Below are 19,535 nucleotides of genomic sequence, written 5' to 3' on the forward strand. Positions count from 1 at the left end.
CTGTCGACTTTATTCTTCTGAGATGTGTACCCAATGCCCCCCCCCCCCCAGTCACTGTGGGAAGGTGAGGAGGGTCCAGATGGCCTGGTGCCCATGGCACTCACTTTACAAAGCTGTCCTGCCTTTGACACTTTCTCATGGGGCTGGGACTATGGCTGACAATTTCATGCGCCCTCTGGTGGTAGCTGTGGGGCATGGCAAGCATCTTTCAAGGAGATTTACAGGTGAGACCTGGTAGTGACCCAGGCAGGTAGGTGTGGTGACATGGAGCCTACCCTGCAAGGACAGTCACTCCATAAATCATCTTAGTGGGACAGGACCAATCCCTGCAATATCAGGGAACTCATCCCTTTGAAAGAGCTATCTTCTTCTCTTCTGTGAATTCCTTGGGTGGCCATGGTGCTTGGAGGGAGGGAAACACAGTGGTGAGTGCTTCTGTGTTTCCTATTCTACATGGATTTTTAGGTCAGCAAGGAGAACATGCATATACCATTATGTATAGAGCTCCTGAACAGGCGCACACCAGGTAAGCCACCTACCTTAGCATGACTCGAATGATGATAATGGGCCATGCCCCAGGTGGGCAAATGGGGATCCAGAGTTTTTAGGCAACTACGCAGGGCCAGACCATGTTCCCCACCCTGCCACACACAGAAGACTGAGCCTGACATCCTGCCTGAGAGTCCCCTGGGCTGTGCAGACTGTACCTGGATGTTGGGTGGTTCCAGGAAGAGACAGGTGTGCTTTTCCAGGGCATCCAGGAGTGGCAGGGCAAAGATGCTGCGGAAGCAGACGGAGAGGAGCCGGGACTTCCTGTCCACATCCATGGGTGGCCTCAGGGCACTGTTGGGAAGGTGAAGGATCCTGAGGGCCTGGGACCGGGAAGGCAGCAGTCAGGGCTCAGACATTCCCTTGTATCTCCTTCTGACAGCGCAGACCTTACAGCCTTTTGCTTCTCACAGGGATTCCTGTACACCTCCACCTCTCCAGTCTACTACTGGTCCGTCAACCCAAGTATGTGATGGCTGAGGGCCATTGAAAGTGCCGTTCCTGCAGGGCTCACTGACTCATCTATGCAGGACTTTGCTTAACCGTCCCCTTAAGTCAGCAAAGCACCAGGCTTATAGGACTACTCTATGCCTCAATACTCTACCAGCTGTCAATCAGCCTCTTTTACGCAGAGCTGGGGCTCCTACACTTCTCCACCTGGTGAGGAGGATGTTACATTCCTCCCTATCTCACTTCCTGTTTCAGTCTCTTCCGGCACCTGTCACAGCCCGATGTGTGGTACGCATCCCATTTCCAGGGACGTGCTTGGAGAACGTGCGTGTTTGTTATTGGCTTCCAGCTGGGTCCTAAGAGACCTGATGGTCCCCAATCTCCTAGGGATCAACAGTGACTGTGCATTGGGTGAGTATGAAGTGAGGGCCAGCAGAGGCGAGACACCTGGGAATGCAGTCTGAGTGGCTGCCCATCCAGCTCCGTTTGCCACCTGCCAAGGCTCATGTGGATTGCCTGCTATGGTCTGAGGGCAGGCAACCCTGATCTCCCTGGTCTAACCTCCTCCCTGATCTGTGGGTAGAGAGATAAACAGGGACCTGCATCCCTGGCTCTGGGGCTCCTGAGCTCTCTGGACCCAGCTTTCCTCCCTGCTTTTCCTCAGAGGTTGGCTGGGGCTAGACACAGCTCCCCTTTGGCCTCCTTCTAGATTCTTCCTTACTGGAGTACTTGGAGGGAGGAGGAAGTCAGCTCACTGTGTGGCGTGGCTGTGCTCAGGGTAAATGTTCCAGTCCCCTTCCCACCACCCTGGGACCTGTGGTGGCTCAGCTCCAAGCTCTGACCAGCAGGGCCTTGACGTGTGACTCGCTTCCACCTTGTCCAGCTAGCATCTCGGGCAGGGAGCTGTTTTTTTGGGCCAAGGCAGTCCCCATAGGCTGTAACCTACCAAAGGCTGGCGACAATGTGGACGGCCTGCTGGCGGATGCTGGTGAGTAGTGTGTCTGGCGGCTCTTTCTCTATTAGTGTCTGTAAGGCCACAGAAGAAGGTGCAGAGGTTCAGGCCTAGCTGACTCCATCTCTGATACCAAATCTTAGCCCTGCCTCAGAATTTCAGCATACTATGCAGCTTGGGCAATGAGGCTGTCTGTCTTTATCCACCTGGTAGTGAGACCTGGTCTCCTCTTAGAGAGCCAGCGTGGCCTCTGGAATTAGACAGGTCAGGTCTGAGTCCTAGCTGCCTGTCCCTCTCTGGACTAGCTCCATGTTGCTCTGACTCTTGCTTCCTTAGAAATTATTCCACTTTGCTGTTGGATCCCAGGCAGGGAACAGGAGCCTGTCTTAATCAATGCCCTTTGCCCCTAACACTACTGCCCAGTCTTCTGTGCATTTCCCACGGTCCCAAAGGATCTATCTAGGAAGCCAAGATAGTAAGTGATTAGTCTGGGACCCGAGCCAAGAAAGCATGCAGAATGGAGTGTGCTAGCCTTTCTGGCCCTCAGTGGCATTGGCTGCAAGGTGGGCATACCTGGTCTGCTGAGGGTCCCAGCAAGACTCAAGTAACCTGGGGGACATGGAGTATTTCCAGATGGGCTGAGGGAGGGGGCTTCCTATACCTGGAAAAGCCGCTGGTCTGAGGGAGGGCCTCTGCCTAGGAGGGCTGCCCTGCCCATGCCCAGGGGCTGGCATGTACCGTCAGGCATTCCAGGAGCTCGCTAGTCTGGGAGAACTCGTAGCTGTGGGCACCTTCACTCCGGCTGATGGCCCCCACCAGCATCATGATGGCCGTAAGGAAGCTTTGTTTCAGGGTCTCATCCTGTGTAGGTCAGGCCCCAGGGCACAGATAAGGCTGAGAGCCCAGGAGCTTATGGGAGAGAGCAAGAAGGGAGGCCAAGGCCACCATCTCCAGGTGCAGCTGGGTCAGGGTGAGAGGGATGTGGCAGAGATGACAGGGCTGGGAGCTCACGAGTGGGGCTCACTTTAGGAAGGGGCCCAGGCTCTTGTTTTAAACACGTGAATTCTGTGAGCCTGGTCAAAACATGAGGGAGGGGCCTGTGAGGGTTTCTGGAGTGGTGGCTACAGCCTTGATTGATGGGTAAGACTTGTTGCTGGCTTTTGCAACAACCTGGGCCATGCTGCACCTTAAGAGGCAGGCATAACCCTGGCGTCTCCATATCCAACCCCTCCCCAAGTAACAATCCAGCATTTGCTTTGTAAGAGTACACGCGCACGTGCGCGTGTGTGCGTGCGTGTGTGTGTGTGTGTGTGTGTGTGTGTGTGTGTGTGTTTCCAGGAGTTGGGGGCAGTGCGGAGGTGGGCATAGGCCAAAGGTGGCCTTGGGCCTCTCTCTCTGCAAACTGGGGCAGGGCAGAGCTGGAATCCCGGCTCTGCTGTCGGGGAGGTGCAGGACTGGGGTGATGGTGAGTAGGGCAACCTGTACCCAGGAGCTGAAGCGGAAGTAGAAGATCATCCTGGACAAGATGTTGTCCACCCATGGCAGGATGTGGCTCTTGGCCTTGGCTGCCATCTGGCCGTAGGAGAGGAGGATGGTGCTGCCAGCCCATTTCCACCGAAGATCCTCGAGGTTCTGGCCATGGGGCCGGGTAGGGGTGGATTGGGTGTCAGGCCTTGCCCAGTCTACTTGGGGAGTGGCGAGAGGGCATACCCTGATCCCAGCAAGGTGGGAGAGGGGGGTGTCTAGAGGGTCTTTGTTCACCAAATGAGAAGTGGAAATGGCTTTTTAGGGGGTTGGACTGATTTTACTGAGACACTTGGTTCTATTGGAACTGTAAGAGTTGGGGTGTCTCCTGTGATACCCCTTTCCCCACAGCCCAACCTTCCCTTTCTTACTGTATGAGACAGAGTCTGGCACACCATACCCTTGTGGGCTTCTGGGGGCCTGGAAATATCATGCTCCTATCCAGAGAGACAGTCATGGGCCAAGTGGAATTTCCTGCTTGGGTGTGGCCCAGTCACCTCTCTTCTCAGATGTCACCAGAGGACTAGCATGGCGATATTATTTATCAGTGCCAGGTACCCTCTGAGAGTCTGAGGCATGCACCTCGGTTCTGCCACTCGCCAGATGCGAAAGACCCATCAGAGGCCCCTGGCCTACTCTCTAAGTTGCAGGGTTAACATGAGCAGACCTGCAAGAGCGTCCAGAGGCCTCCCCCACCAAGGAATTCCAGTGGCGAGGTTCCCAGGCACTGTGTCTTCCAAGGGGGATTATGTAGGGTGCAGTAAAATGGCAGAAGCATGGAGTCCCCTCCAGTGTCCACAAGCAGCTCTCAGGCCAAGTGTCTCAAATAAATCCTTGCCTCAGTGACAACCATGATCCTACAGTAGTTATTATGCTTCCCTTCAGGCAGTGTGGGATTTGATGTCCCTCCCGCCCCTTGCCCCAAACCCCCAGGAGCCCTGAGTTGATACCTTCAGAGAAAAGTTCTGCAGGCTCCACTTGATGGGAGTGCTCCTTCCAAACTGTTCTAGGATGGCCCAGGCATCATCCAAGTGGCGTACTGCAACCAGCCCCACTGTGAGAGCAATGCCCTGTGGACGAGTCCCCTGAGTCTGGGACCTGGACTCAGTGCTTCCCCAGCCCACCAGCAGGGGCCAGGGACTCACACACATTTTAGGACAACTCAGAGCTGAGACCCCCCCCCCCCCCCCATGAGGTGTCTCTTGTGGAGTCTGGTGGGTAGAGTTGTGGAGGAAAGAGGTAGAGAGGAAGCCTTTGGGGTTGGCCAGGGGTAGGAATGAAGATATGTACGAGAAGACAGGGATGAGATTACGGCTTAGCTTGTGATGGAGTCAGTGCATGCTGTGATCAGGGCTCAGTGTGTGATGGAGACCACGGATCAGTAGGTGACCAGCACAAGTCACTTTATGACCAGGATTAGGGCTCAGTATGTGACCATGTTCAAATCTGTGGTTTGGGCTAGGCAGTTAGAAGATCAAAAGAGACTGGGCCCTCACCCCCCCCACCCCCCACCCCCGCTTAGGCCTTCACCTCTCCCCTCCCCCCTTGGGTCCTCATCTTCCCCTGCTTGGGCCCTCACCTTCCCCCCACCCCCTGCTTGGGCCCTTACCTCCCTTTGCTTAGGCCACTGGTGAGATGTTTCCAAGAGGGTTTTGAGGTGTGTCCTGATGGTGCTGCTGTCCTCCTCAGCTTGAAGGATTAGCCCATAGTAGGTGAACAGGAAGGCCTGGTGGGTTTCAACATCCTGTCCTGAGTGGGACCCAGGGACCCACCTGGCTTGAGCTCCTAAAGCCAACTTCCTTGCATTTCTTGACCCTATGGCTCACCCTTCCCATCTTAAACCCCAGCCTGTGGTGAGGGAGGGAGACACTTCCAGGCCAGTTGCCCAGGCTTAGCTCCTGCTCCCTTTAGACCCACCAATTTCTTTCAAGGGCCTCGTGTATCCTATGACAGAACCCATGGGCCAGTGTGGTGAACAGGCTGGGGTCCCTGGGGGCAGTGGACCTACCTTCTCTGGCGTGTGCTCTTGCTGTGTCCGGCTAGACTTGGTAAGGCTCCACAGCAATTCCTTGGACCACACATCTGTGTTCAGGAACGGCACTGACTTTCTGGCCATCTGTGAGCAGGTGGGGCAGGCAGGGATGGAGGCATTCCCCCCAAGCCCCAGCCAGAGAACCCTGACTCCAACATCCCCGAACCCCCTACCCCCCAGGTTTCCAGGACTCAGTTCTTTTGCTTGTTGGATGGATCTCAGAGGAACACATTCTTCAAGGTATCCCTAGATGTGTACAGGATACCCACAAGCCTAGGAGGCTGTATTTCCAGCAAGAGCTGAGGGCTCAGACCAGATATATCAGTGAAAGTGGCCCTGAGACAAGGTGGGCATCATAGGCAGGACTGTTCCAAGTGTGTTCCCAGTGCCTGGCAGGGTGGCAGCATCTGGTAGGTGCTCCACTATTTCTTAGTGAAATGAGCATTTGAGAATAAATGCAATGTCTTTCTAGGCACAGGATTCTGGAAGTCCCCACCCTAACTCAGTAGGTTGGCTGTAATGATGGGATCTTCATTTCCAATGTTCCCAGATTCCACAAGTCAACAAGTCTGAGGTTTTTGTTTCCAACATTCTTCCGGTGCTAGGGATATCCTCTTAATCCCCCGCCCCCAATCTTAGAAAATATTGATAAATGTTCAAAGAAGTTTGTTTAATAAACATAAATGAAGTTGAAAGATACCATTGAGAATAAGATGTTCCTTTCCTCTCTTTTGGAATGGTAATGCATATTCTGTGCTATTGTATGTTGAAAGTATGTAATTTGCTTTTTGATTTCACAAAGGTTACAAGTAAGAGATTGCCTTGAGTCTCAGAAGAGACTTTGAACTTTAGACTTTTCGACAGTATTGAGACTGTGAAAAGCTATGGATTCTTTTGGAGTTGGATAACATTCATTTTGCATTATTATATGGCTACAAGCCTGTGGGGACCAGGCAGTGGAATGTGATGGTTTGAATGATAATAGTCCCCATAGGCTCATATATGTGAATGCTTGGTCCCCAGTTGGTGGAACTATTTAGGAAGGATTAGGAGGTATAGCTTTTTTGGAGGAGGTGTGTCTCTGGGGATGGGCTTTGAGGTTCCAAAAGCCCACACCATTTCCAGTTTTCTCTCTCTTCTGTCTCCTGTTTGTGAACCAGATGTAAGCTTTCAGCTGCAGCTCCAGGGTCACATGTGCCTGTCTGCTGCCATGCACCCTGTCATGATTGGTTATGGACCTTCTGAAACTGCACCCTGACCCCCAAATACATGCTTCCCTTTATATGCTGCCTTGGTCATAGTGTCTCTTCACAGCAACTGGAAAGTAACTATGACAACCCATTTGAAAATGACAAAGGGGGGGCTGGAGAGATAGCTCAGAGGTTAAGAGCACTGACTGCTCTTCCAGAGGTCCTGAGTTCAATTCCCAGCAACCACATGGTGGCTCACAACCATCTGTAATGAGATCTGGTGCCCTCTTCTGGCCTGCAGTCATACATGCTGTATACATAACACATAAATACACCTTAAAAAAAGAAAATGACAAAGGGAATGATATAGGATGAAGGTGGTATAAACTCAACCTGTCGGTTATTTAAGAAGTGGAAAGTGGAGGCTGAGGCTGTGGCTCAGTGCCTAAGGGAGCTTGCTGGGCAAACTTGAGGACATGAGTTTGAATCCTCAGCACCCACATCAAAACACAAAACAAACCAAAACAACACAAACAAACAAACCAGGCACTGCCGCAGGTGTCTGTATTCCTAGCAGTTGGGGGAGTGAAACCAGGTGGATTCTGGGAGCTTGCTAGTCAGCCAGCCTTGCCAAAATGGTGAGTTTCAGGTTCAGATAGAGATCCTTAAGACAGTGAGGCAGAAAGCAATAGAGAAAGAGACCTGATGTCCAGATGGGCATGCACATACACACTCATGCAATGCTCCATACATCTCCCCCAAATAAATAGATAATGAATATTAAAGAAATGGAAATTAAAGTAATACATAACTAGGGCCAAGATTGCATAAAGATTGGATGTATAATGTCATTTCTATCATCTGTGGACCATAGACAATCTGGCCCTGTTAAGTTAAATGGATCTGGGAGATTTCTATCATATATGTTGTAGTGTCTTTGCTCACTTTGTGTGTGTGAGTGTGTGTGTGTGTGTGTGTGTGTGTGTGTGTGTGTGTGTGTGTGTGTGTGGTGATGTGGTGAGACGCTGGTGGGAATAGGCTTATGTGCCACCAGACCTGTCAAACCCGACACACACAATTATGGTGAGGTGTGTAGTCCTTGATCATGATAAATGACTCTGTTGCTGGATTATGCATCTACTCCTTTGATCATTATTTGAGTATACTTCTTGCTTATAAAAAGAAGTCGCTGTACAAGTGTCAGCAGGCAGCAGCCCCATACAGCTTGTGAGTACCGTCTCTTACTTTCACCAAGGCCCTGTGTGCACAGCACTGAAAATGTCGAACAGACCTGTAACTGAAAGGAAGCATTCTTTGGTGGTGGGGTGACTGAATTGATAGCTGTGTGTGTGTGTATGTGTGAAAGTTTTAGCAACAGCAGTTAACAAAAAAAAACCAAAAAACAAAAAACAAAAAAAAAAAACAAAACCAAAAACCAAAACCAAAACTAAACAAAAAAAACCAATATTGACATCAATTAAAACCTAAAATACATTTGTCTAAGCAACTAAACTTTTAGGAATTTATCCCCAAGAAGTCCTAAATGAGAGACACTGTGAACCCAAGGGGGATTGTCTTGCAGGGCAGAAGACTAACTTAGAGCACCCTCTGTCAGTAGGGATGTCTGTGTCATCCCTAGCCTTACTTGGTTTGCCCATCACTTAGATGGCAATTGCTCTCCACAGATGGCAGAATCTGATTAAAGCCTGCTTGTCTGGCCTGGGCCCTGCTCTTAGTCCTCTCCCTGCCTTCTAGGATACAGAATAGATGCCAGCTCAATCCCAGAGCACTATGGCTGCTGGGAACCCTCCAGGTTACCCAGAAGCAGGAGTGTGTGTGTGTGTGTGTGTGTGTGTGTGTGTGTTCCTGACTTGTCTCCCACTCCCTTCTGTCTGTTCACTGTGCAGAACCTTTTGTCTGCAATGAAAACTTCCAAAACACAGAAAATTAGATGTTTCCCTCCATATAGCTCTGCAGTCTCCCCAATGTATGGCCCAGCCTGACCCAAGTGGCTGTGGCATGGATTATGAGATTTGTGCATACAGAACTGTCTTGGCAGCAGAGGCATTGTTGATGTTTCTGTCTGTGAGTGTGCTATACACTTTGTTCAGAGCAGCCAGGGATTAGACAGGGCAGGCACCATTGCACTCAGAAAAAACTAAGTATTTGAAATGTTGAAGCCTATTTATTGCCAATTAATATATATGGAACATATTATATATATGTAATACAGAATATGTGCAACATATATTACATGTGTACACATAGATGTGTGACACACACACATATATATTACACATGTTGCACACATATATCACACATAGCCACATACGAATATATATGGATCAGAGAGGTTGCTTAGTGGTTAAGAGCACTGTCCGCTCTTCCAGAAGAACTGGGTTCAGTTCCCAGCACCCACATGGTGGCTCACAACCATCTGTCACTCCAGTTCCAGGGAATTAATTGCCATTTTCTGGTCTCTGAAGATACCACACACATGGTATACACAAACATACATGAAGGCAGAACACCCATATACACAAAATAAAAATAAATTAAAAATACATTTGGGAGGCAGAGCCAGGCAGATCTCTGCGAGTTTGAGGCCAGCCTGGTCTACACAGTGAGTTCCAGGAAAGGTGCAAAGCTACACAGAGAAACCCTGTCTCGAAAAACAAACAAACAAACTAACAAACAAAACAACAACAACAAAACCATTTAATTTATGATGATGATGATAAATCAGTGGAATTTCTGGTATTGTATGTATTTATAGTCCTTTGCTGTGTGCTTCTGTGTTTCTGATTTTTTTCACTAAGTGTGAGTATTTCTGAGATCCATCCATGCTGCTGCCTGCACCAGAACTTCAGTTTTTTTAAAAGTAGAATTTGGTTGTTTTTGATTGTTTTGAGTTCAGGAGGGTTCTCCTTGTCTGGCTTCCTAAGGTGGACACTGAGTCATGGGTTCAGATCTCCAGCTGGAGACATGGCTCTGCCAGCCCTAGGTGTCTCCAGTTTGAGGCCGGAGCAAGATGGCTGCTGTACACTTTTTGTAGGCACGTGCAGGCTCCGCAGAACTGCACAGGATTCCTCCAAGTAGAACTGGGAGTTTTCTTTGCAAAACTCGGGAGAAAACCTGAACAAGCCACTCAATGTCCCAAATAGATGCCCCGCCCCCTCACCTGCTTAGTCACTGTCAGCTGACTGTGGTGATACCTAATGTGCCTTGGGATGAAGTCACCTCTCCCTAGGCCTGGTTGGTGGAGTTCAGACCTGCTTTCCTGTGTCCACTTGCTAGGCAGCCATTGAATAAGTTCTTTACTCTTCTACAAGCATGGCCTTTCAGTGACTGGCCTGCTCGCTGCACAGCTGGCAAAACGGGCTTGGCTTGGAGCAGGAAGATGCCACATAGATTCTCATTTCTTTAAAAGACACAGGACTACTGAGACCTTCTGTTTCTTCTTATTCCAGTTCTGATAATCTGTGTTTTGCAGGGAATCCTTTCACATGTAATGTGTTTGTGATGTTGTTAATTATTCTTTGCTGAAAGTGACATTCCCCCTCTTTACCAGTCTAGTGACCTTTCCCAGGAATTTCCTTCCCTTTCTTTGCACTTGTTAGGTAGACTAGGCTGGCCTCATGTGTAGGGCATTCCTCCTGCCTCTGCATTTTGAGTGCATTTTTTTCTTCCTTCTGTTTATTTTGGGATTAGTTTGCTACCCCTTGGTAGCTTCCAACCATGAAGTTTTATAACCTTTCTAATGTAAAAAGCGTTTTGTACCTCAGGATGTTCAAATGTGTTTTCATTAACACTCAAAAATATTTTCTAATTTTTCTTCAGATGTCTTTCCCCTAGGTTTTACTGAGAAGTGAGTTGTTTAATCTCCAAGCATTTGGAATGTTTTCAGATATATTTTAACACTGACCTCTAGTTTATGTTTTGGTCATAGAGAGTCTTGTTTGGTTTCAGTCCCTTTAAATTTATGGGATGTTGATATGCAGCCAGCGTGTGGTGGAGACAGGCAAGTCCTATTCATAGCAGCAAGGGATGCCAATCGGGTGAACGTGGCTGATGATGTCTCTGGTCTTTCAGTCCTCGCTGGTCTGTTGCAACCCCCCCAACTCACTCCAGCTTCTCTGCCTGCTGCCTGCCACAGTGCTGCTGGCAAGCCCTTCACAACCACCTCTAACCCCATTTCACAGAGGAGCAAACTAAGCCACAGAGAGACAAAGGAAGTCAGCCCAGGCCACACTGTGAGTAGTTGACCTTGGACTCGAACCCAGTACAAGCTGCTCACTTGGGAGAGGGTCAGAGATAGGCCTGCCCTGAAACTGCTTCTGATGTTGTCACAGTCAACCCCAGCCTCTCTCTGTCCTTCCTAGGTCTTCACTCTGGCCCCTGTGCCCTTCCTGGTTCCCCAAGTGTGGGTGGTAAGAGTCTGTGTTGAGCATCTGCTCTGTGCTGAGTGTCTAGTGACCACGATTTAAATCCTGGCTCCTCCAGTGACCTTGGTCAAGCCACCCCTATGCTGTGTGCTTATCTCTAAGTGGAGATTCTCTGTCTACAGCCCCTGCCATCCCTATCTCCCTTTCCTCCTCCCCACACCTTTATCTTCCCACCTTTCCTTTCCTCTCTTCCTCCAAGACCACAGCAGGGTCTCCCATGTGAACTTGCTGTCTCTCCCTCACTGATGTCCCTCAGAAGATCTGGGGGCGGCAGGCTCCCTCTGTACCTGGGACAGTAGATCTTTCCAGCTCTCTCTGTCTTCTTTCTTGAGAAGCTCCTCTGTGGGAGAAGGGGGTGGGCTACAGGCCAGGTCTCACACGTCCCTCAGACACCAGCCTGCTCCTACCTGATGGGATCCACAGGGAACGGGGTAGGGTAGGACAGTCCCCAGTAGGAAGAACGTGAGCTGGCATGGGGATCAGGGTCCAGAGAGCTGGGCTGGAACCTTGGCATTCCCTGCATGCTGTGCCCAGGCAGGCTGCTTGCCTTCTTTGAACCTTGTTTCCCACTAGCAAATGGAGGGGCCTTTTGAAGCATGGCCCTTTGGGATGTGCTGTGGTCTTTTCAAGTATGGGAAGATAAGGCTGGGAAGGGACACTTTGTGGGGCGGCTCAAAAGCCTTTTGGGAAATTTGGAAATTCTGCCATGTAGGGAAGGCTTGCTTTGGGGGTCCCTTTGCATTGGAAGGGACCCCACTCAGGCTACCAGTCTGAAGAAGGGTGGGGTGAGCTAAGCAAGATCCTGCTTGGTCCCAGGCTTAAGTACAAACTCCAGAACATCTTTGGAGCCCCGCCCCCTTCCCTCTGCCTGAGCTTGTCAGCTGCTGATCTGCTGCTCAGAAGGCCTGACTAGATGTGGCTCATACTGGCTGCCTCTTACAGGAAGCCCTCTGGGTTAGTCCTACAGCTGGTCCCCTGTCACAGGCTAGCCCCTTCCCACCTGGGCAGTTATAAGGGTATAATGCTTGTGAAAAGAATGAATGAATGAATGAGAGCAGGCAGAAGCTGAGGGTCCGAGGTGAGGCAGCCTGAGTGACCCTGGCCATCAACACTACTTCTTTGAGTTGGGATCCTCATCTTCCTTGTGTGGCCAAGGGAGGCGGCCAATGAAACAGCCGCTATATGAAGGGTTAAGGCAGAGTGTCGACTTCACAGGGTCTGGGCCAACTCCTGGACCAACAGCAATGTAAATCTATCAGACAGCGATGCAGAGGCCCTTTCCCTTCTGTGGGAAGGTTCCTAGCGTGGCCAGGGCTGCTGAAGGCTCATGGGACATGGAACTCAGAGCTGCAGGGCTTTAGGGCTGCAACCTGCATGGCCCGTGTGTAGCTATGGCCACGGTGAGGGGGTGGTCCCAGAGGCCCTTCACAGTCTCCTTTCATTGCCAGGCCCCTGACCCATCCTACGGCAGCACATACCTTGGGAGGACAGGACGCCCATCACGTACAACAGACTGCGGTGTGGGAAGACACCCGTCAGGAGCTCTGTTTCCAAATGCTTGGCCACTGCCGGCCACGAATGCCGACAGAGGGCCAGTAACACATTGCTGGCTGCATCCTGGTATATGTCATCTAGTTCCTGGGCCGGGGAGGAAGCGTGGTCAGGGTGAGTGGGGACAGATGGAACAGGGTGAGAGTGGCGTGTACCAACCGAGCTGGGCAATTCCACATGGATCGCCTTCACCAAGCTACCTTTTGGATAGAACACAGGCTAAGGGAGCCTGAGATGGGCTGTCTTCTGATGCTGGGCTAGGGCCTCGAACACAAGCACTGTTTTTGCTCCCTGGCCCTTGCTCCCACGTTGTCTTTGCCTGGAGCTCCAATCCCACTTGCTCTATCCAAATCTTAGTCCATTTTTAAAGCCCACTCCCAGGCCCGTGTTCAGGATATCATTCATAGGGCCTCTGGCTAAAGTCACCTTTCCCATGGGGCCTAAGCAGCTTAGGACATCATCCCCTCTATTTCTCTGTCCCCATGAGTTTTGACCAGAGGCCATGTTTCCACCTTAAGACATCAGCCTGGACAGCCAACATGTGTAAGGCTCTACAGCAGAGACCAGACAACCAGCTTCCTGTCTGCTTCATGAGGGTCATTGCCACACAGGTGTGCTATGATTTGCAGAACCCGTTCCTACCCACTCGGGGTGCTGTTGGGTGGGGCTGGAGAGAGGCCAGTGCAGCTGGGTACAGCTGCTTGCATGCATTTGATGGCTGGGCAGCATCTGTAGGGGTAGATGTCTGAGGTCCCCCCCCCCACTTTCCTGTGATGCAGGAAATTGTCCTATGAAATCAATATACCACTTACAGCTTATTATAGGCACGGCTGCGAGAGCTGCTTTGTTAATGCACTGGATTGAATCTGATTTTGCGATTTCAAAAAAAAAAAAAAAAAAACCCACACAGAAGTCCCTCCTCTAAAACTATATTTAGGAGATTAAAAAGAGGGAGCAACAGCAATCATGTTCTGGAAGCCAGGAGCTGAAGGACAAGGGAACCGAAAACACAAGGCTATGCCAGCAGCAGGGGGCACACAGGTCCGGCACACTCAGCACCATCTCCTCCATTTGGAGGGAAGGGGTCGTCCTGGCTCCCCAACCTTTGGAACCGGGGTAGTAGTGAGGAGTCTGGAAGACAAGTCACACTGGGCAGAGCTCTGGATGTGACAGGGACAAAAGCCACTCAACCTGCTACCCAGTCCAACCGAGAAACGGCTGCGTGGGGGAAGCCAGAGGTTGAACACAGACAAAATCATCAGGTAAAACTCTGAGGGCCAGGGTGCCAGAGCAGTTGGCAAAGTACTTACTGTGGAAAGTGCAAGGACCCGAGTTCAAGTCATAGTCCCCCGAGTAAAAAACAGAGTGTGGTGATGCATACTTGTAATCCCAATGGGAGGCAGGGAGGGTGGGTTCCTACAATTAGCTGGTCAACCAGCCTTTCTCCTAATCAGTGAGCTCCAGGTCCCAGTGAGCGATAAGTGTCCACCTGAGGTTGACCCTTGGCCTCTATGTGCATGGGTGTGTGCGTGTGCACACACATGGGCACCTGCGGACAGGTGAACACATACTCATGCTAAACCAAGAGTGAAGACTGATGTAATCAGAACAAGAAGAGGGTGTGGCTTTCTGCTGCTGTGATAAACACCATGACCAAAGCATGTGGGGGAGGAAAGGGTTAATCTCACCTTGTAGGTTATAGTCTGTCATGTAGGGAGGAGCCAAAGTAGGAACTCAAAGCAGGAGCTTGAAAATGGAAACCGTGGGAAAATACTGCTCATTGGCCCTCTGCGAGGTTCGAGGTTCGCAGTCAGCTACCTTACTTATATTGCCCGCCTGCCTAGGTATGGTGCTGCCCAAAGTGGCCTAGGCCTTCTCACATCAATTGACAGTCAAGCGAATCCCCCCACAGACATGCACAAAGGCCAGTCTGATGGAAGCTGTTCCCCAGTTGAGGGTCCTGTTCCCAGGTGTGTCAAGTTAACAGCAAGAATGAACCATCACATTCCCCAAGGCAGGCTGCAGAAATCCTCATTTTCCCCTGCCTTTTTGTCTTGGAGCAAGCCATAGCGACCCTCAGACCCGTCTTGTCCCATGGTGGGTCATATGATCTACCTTATTACAGAGAGTTCTTGCCCAATGCCCTGGAGGGGCACACACACACACACACACACACACACACACACACACACACACACACCCATGCACGCACGCTTGAGCACAGAGGCCAGGAAGCACCTGAGCAGACAGCCCTTGATATTCCCCAAGTCAGACCATTGCATGAAATAGAGTCTGTGGTGATATATTGTGTACCCTAATAAATTTGCCTGAGGATCAGAGGGCAGAGCCAGCCACTAGATTAGACATAGAGGTAAGGCAGTGGTGGCACACACCTTTAATCACAGCGCTTGAGATCCTTTAGTTGGGAAACACACACGACCTTTAATCCCAGGAAGTAATATGGCAGGGCAGAGAAAGGTATATAAGGCATGAGAAAACAGGAACTCACTCTCTGGAGGCTGAAGATTTTGTAGAGGTGAGAGCTAGTGGCTGGCTGTTCTGCTTCTCTGGTCTTTCAGCTTTCACCCTGATATCTGGATCTGTTTTTTTCTTTTTTCTTTCTTTCTTTTTTTTTAATTAAAAGATCCTCTAAGATTTGAACAACAAGAGTCTGCACAGGAACCAGAAATGTCAGAGTTCACAGAGCTTCCTCGATAGTTCAACACAGAGAAGTTTCTGGAGATTGGGAGTACCCGGAAAGGGCAGGGATGCTTCCTTCCTTCCTCACACCTCTTTCTACTTATTTTCACCTGTACGCTTTGCAATATCTTTTGTAACAAATGAATATGCTCGAGGGAGTCTTCCCCTGAGTTCCCTTAGCTGCTTGAGGAGATGAAGTGAAGATGAGGAGGTGACTGTGGAGTCCTGATCTGTGACTGTTAGCCAGGGGACCGGGCATGACAGCTGGGGTTGTGACAATCTCTAACGGGGGCAGGCAGCCTGGGGGCTGAGCCCCAGCCAGTGGAAATGGAGGCCACCTCTGGATCGAGAGTGTCAGAGCCACCTTAAGGGGTTTGGGGGATGCCCTGCTGGTGGCTACAGCCACAGAGCTGCTTGATGTTGGCGTCACCCACGCCTCTCCAAGGTCACAGGCTCCCTCGGTGACAGAAGCGAGAAAGTGCGGACGGGATGTCGGTTTTCCCCAACACTCAGGGAGAAATTTTGTGAAAAAAAAAATCAAGATCTCTTGAAAATTAGACTTCTGAGTGAGGTGACACGTTAGAAGCTGCCTGTGTGTGACTGTGAATGAAAGGTGCCGCAGTAACAGAAGGCCGATTTTATTCCAAAGAGGAAGAGAGAGGAGCAGCAGGATTCCTGAGGGAAAAGATGGAGAAAAGAAGCTGTACAGGGAAACAGGATAGCCTTAGTCCCCTCTCTGGCCCTCCTCCCCCAGAGGGGGCTGCAAAATCTCATGTATGTTCGTTACAAAATTTGCAAAAAGGTCAGGGGAGTTGGAGGCTGGGGAGATGGCTCAGCAGATAAGAGCACATACTGCTCTTGCAGAGGGTCCACGGTCAGCTCCCAGAATTCATGCTGGGCAGCTCACAGCCACCTGTCACTCTAGCTTTAGGGATCCAGCCCCCTCTTCTGGCCTCCTTGGACACCTGTACACACACACACACACACACACACACACACACACACACACACAATTAACAAATTAATAAGTCTTTAAAAAGCATTAGTGTGTGCGTGTGGGCACATGTGCCAAAATATGCATGTAGAGGTCAGAGGACAGTTTTGTGGAGCAGGCTTTCTATTCCACCTCTATGTAGGTTCCAGAAATAAAACTCAGATATCTAGGTTTGCATTTTACTTTTTCAAAGTGTTTGCATTTTATCTAATGTTATTTAAAAATCACTCTTTCTTGTTCAGATTTTTATCTCTTGCTCCCTCCTTCTTCCTCACCTTCTTCTTATTTCCTTTTATTTAAGCTTCTTTCCTTTCTTTCCTGTCCCCTTCCCTTGTCTCATTCTTTATTGTTATCATCTACATACTTTATTGTCTACTTTAATCATTTTACTTCCACTGCTTACTCTAGCTACAACATTTTTTGCCATTTTCTTTTCTAGGGTTATTGGTGTCGTGGCAGTTCGCTTTAATTGATTTTTAACTATGTTTCCTGATCTGGTTTGGTTTGGTGTTGCTGCTGTTACAGTCATTTGTGTTCTCTTCTCTGAGTGGTACCTGGGATTAAACCCTCAAAGAGAAAAGCTGGGAAGACTCCGAAATAAAATTGGAAGAGACAAATACCCCAACAGATAAGCAAATCACAGAAACATAAGAAACGTGAGAAAGCAAAGCATTGTAACTCCTCCAAAAGACCATGCCTCTTCAACTCCTAAATCAAAGATATGGAAGTAGTTAATATGCCAAACTATTAATCAAAAAAAAAAAAAACCATTAAGTGTCATCAAAGTGGATTCAAACAAGCAGGTCAAGAAGTAAGAAGGCACCCGAGAACCTGGGCAGGAAAGTCAGCAACACTGAGGAGGAGTTCAACAAGAAAGCTGAACATCTGAAAGCAACCAACAAAACACCAGCCGAACAGAAATGCTGGAAACGAAAAACTGAGTATATACCATAGAGCACTGTGAAAAGGAAGAACCGCCAATAGACTAGGGCAAGTAGTAGAAAAACATTAGGAATTTAACATGAGGTGGAGGAGATATTATATTCAGAGACAAATAAAAGGAACACCACACACAAGCATGCCCACAGCTTGTGGGAATTCTGAGGCACAACCATAAAACCAAATATGAGAACCAGTGGGCGGGGAAAGGGACAGCATATGGAAGGCACAGAAAACATATTCAGTGAGAAACAGAGCGGAAAACTCCCAAATCCAGGGAAAGAGAGGGCATCCATGAACAAGAGTAACATAGAACCCCAAATAACATGACTAGGAAAGAATAACTCAGCACCATTAGAGTTAAAAATCTAGGACTACAGAACAAAGATACAATGCTGGACACTCAAGAGAAAACCACCAACTCAAAGACTGACACCAGACTTCTCAGGGCAGAAGCTTCAAACCCTCTTTTAAGCTCTGAGAGTAAGTAATTGCCAACCAAAGTTACTGTGCCCACCCAATTTAGCTTTAAAAATCAATGGAGACATTAAGACTTTCCAACACAACCACAAACCAAAGGAATTCAATGACTACCAGGCAGTGTTGCAGAAGATACTTAAAGAAGGGGAAGAAAGATAGTCACAGATCCAGGAGCTCAGAACAGAGTGAGTTTCGTCAAAGAAATGGATGAATGAATGAGAAGTAGGAAATGATCAAACCTGCCCAGCTCAGTAAACAAGCAAAGCTCTGAGATGAACAAGGGAGAAGAAAGTAACACTGTCTAAACTGAACACAATAACAAAAACCAAACTACAGGAATCAGCAAATATGTCTCAACAACAAACTAAGTATAAATGGTCTCAATTCTCTAACTAGAAGACACAGACTTGCTGATTGGATTTACAAGCATGACTGAGTTGTTGCCTATAAGGCACATACTCTTCCTAAAGTCAATGCAAGCCAAGTTGAGAACACTGACAAGTGTTTAGAGTTCACATTGCAGGTAAGTCAATCCTGGCAGGAGAGCCTGCAAAAACCAGAGCTATTGACTTCCTTTTGCTGACAATTATTTTTATGTATATGTGAATGATACTACTTTAGGAAATATTAAATTCATCAATTCTTTTATTATTATTATTATTATTATTATTATTATTATTATTTAGTGAAAATCACAAAGGGGAGATTTATTCGACATAACCACACAAGAAGCAATTCCATTCAGTTATTATAATTTTTTCCCCGAGACAGAGTTTCTCTGTGTAACCCTGATTGTCCTTGAACTTGATCTCAGAGATCCACCTGAGAGATCAAGCTGGCTTTGAACTCAGAGATCCACACGCCTCTGTCTCGTGAGTGCTGGGATTAAAGGTATGCACCACCACCACTGCCTGGCTCCATTTAGTTTTAAAGTGATTCACTGTTAAAGAGTTCAAAAGACTTAATTTCCTAATCAGTGAGTAAAAAGCAAAGGCAGGTATATAATACAGCCCCATGGTGTTGGCTGTTATGTTTTCTCTAGTAGATGTGTGTATGTAAAATATAAACACAACAAACAATTCTACAAACAATGGCAACATTGTATGGTTGAATCATTTCTGACAGGTTAACAGGATATTTTCAAAAGTTAAATTTAAAATGTAAGTCTGAGATACATCAAGCCTAAGCAAGCAATCTAATAGAGTAGTCCTGTTGGAAAAAAGGAAAAAAACAAAACAAAACAAAACAAAACACACGTACTGGCCAGGAAATACACAGACTAAATGTGAAAGGGCAGGGGTTAATATGCCAAGCAGCAGAAACCCACAGCAAGCAGCAGCAGCTGTAACTACATCTACTCAGCTGCCATGGTGCTTTCTCCAAAACAGGTTCCATTTTCAGTTCATAAAGCGAGTCAGGACGTGCAGAGAAACCCGAAATGAATTTCTCTGCACCTTATCCGACCATAATAGAACAAAACTAGAAATAAATAACAAGAAAAACTATAGAAACGACACAAACTTACGGTGGTTAAACGGTACACTCTTGAAGGCATTGCTGAAGAAACTGTGGGGGAAATTTTAAAAAATGCCTAAAAATCAAATGAAAATGAAAACATATCTTCCAGGAATGCAGCAAAGGTGGTTCTAAAAGGGAGGTTCATGGGTGAGTGCTTACATGAAAACAACAACAGAGAGAGAGAGAGGAATAAATAAAAAACACAGTGATG

At 48.5% G+C, this 19,535-nt stretch overlaps 1 protein-coding gene across 1 annotated transcript in view; it reads right to left on the bottom strand.

The window, feature by feature from the left end:
* LOC118596697 (maestro heat-like repeat family member 5) overlaps positions 1-19,535 on the bottom strand; it is a 69,335-nt gene that overhangs the window by 29,383 nt on the left and 20,417 nt on the right. Inside the window, exons 7-15 of the mRNA XM_036207574.1 lie at positions 12,621-12,780; positions 11,430-11,482; positions 5,484-5,591; positions 5,085-5,201; positions 4,426-4,545; positions 3,437-3,583; positions 2,690-2,812; positions 1,946-2,025; positions 708-843 (exon numbers count right to left, since the gene is read on the bottom strand). Coding sequence (XP_036063467.1) covers positions 708-843; positions 1,946-2,025; positions 2,690-2,812; positions 3,437-3,583; positions 4,426-4,545; positions 5,085-5,201; positions 5,484-5,591; positions 11,430-11,482; positions 12,621-12,780 — 1,044 coding nt within the window. The remainder of the gene's footprint in view (positions 1-707; positions 844-1,945; positions 2,026-2,689; positions 2,813-3,436; positions 3,584-4,425; positions 4,546-5,084; positions 5,202-5,483; positions 5,592-11,429; positions 11,483-12,620; positions 12,781-19,535) is intronic.

This window comes from Onychomys torridus, chromosome 16 (genome assembly GCF_903995425.1).
Source record: "Onychomys torridus chromosome 16, mOncTor1.1, whole genome shotgun sequence".
Classification (NCBI taxonomy): Eukaryota; Metazoa; Chordata; class Mammalia; order Rodentia; family Cricetidae; genus Onychomys; species Onychomys torridus.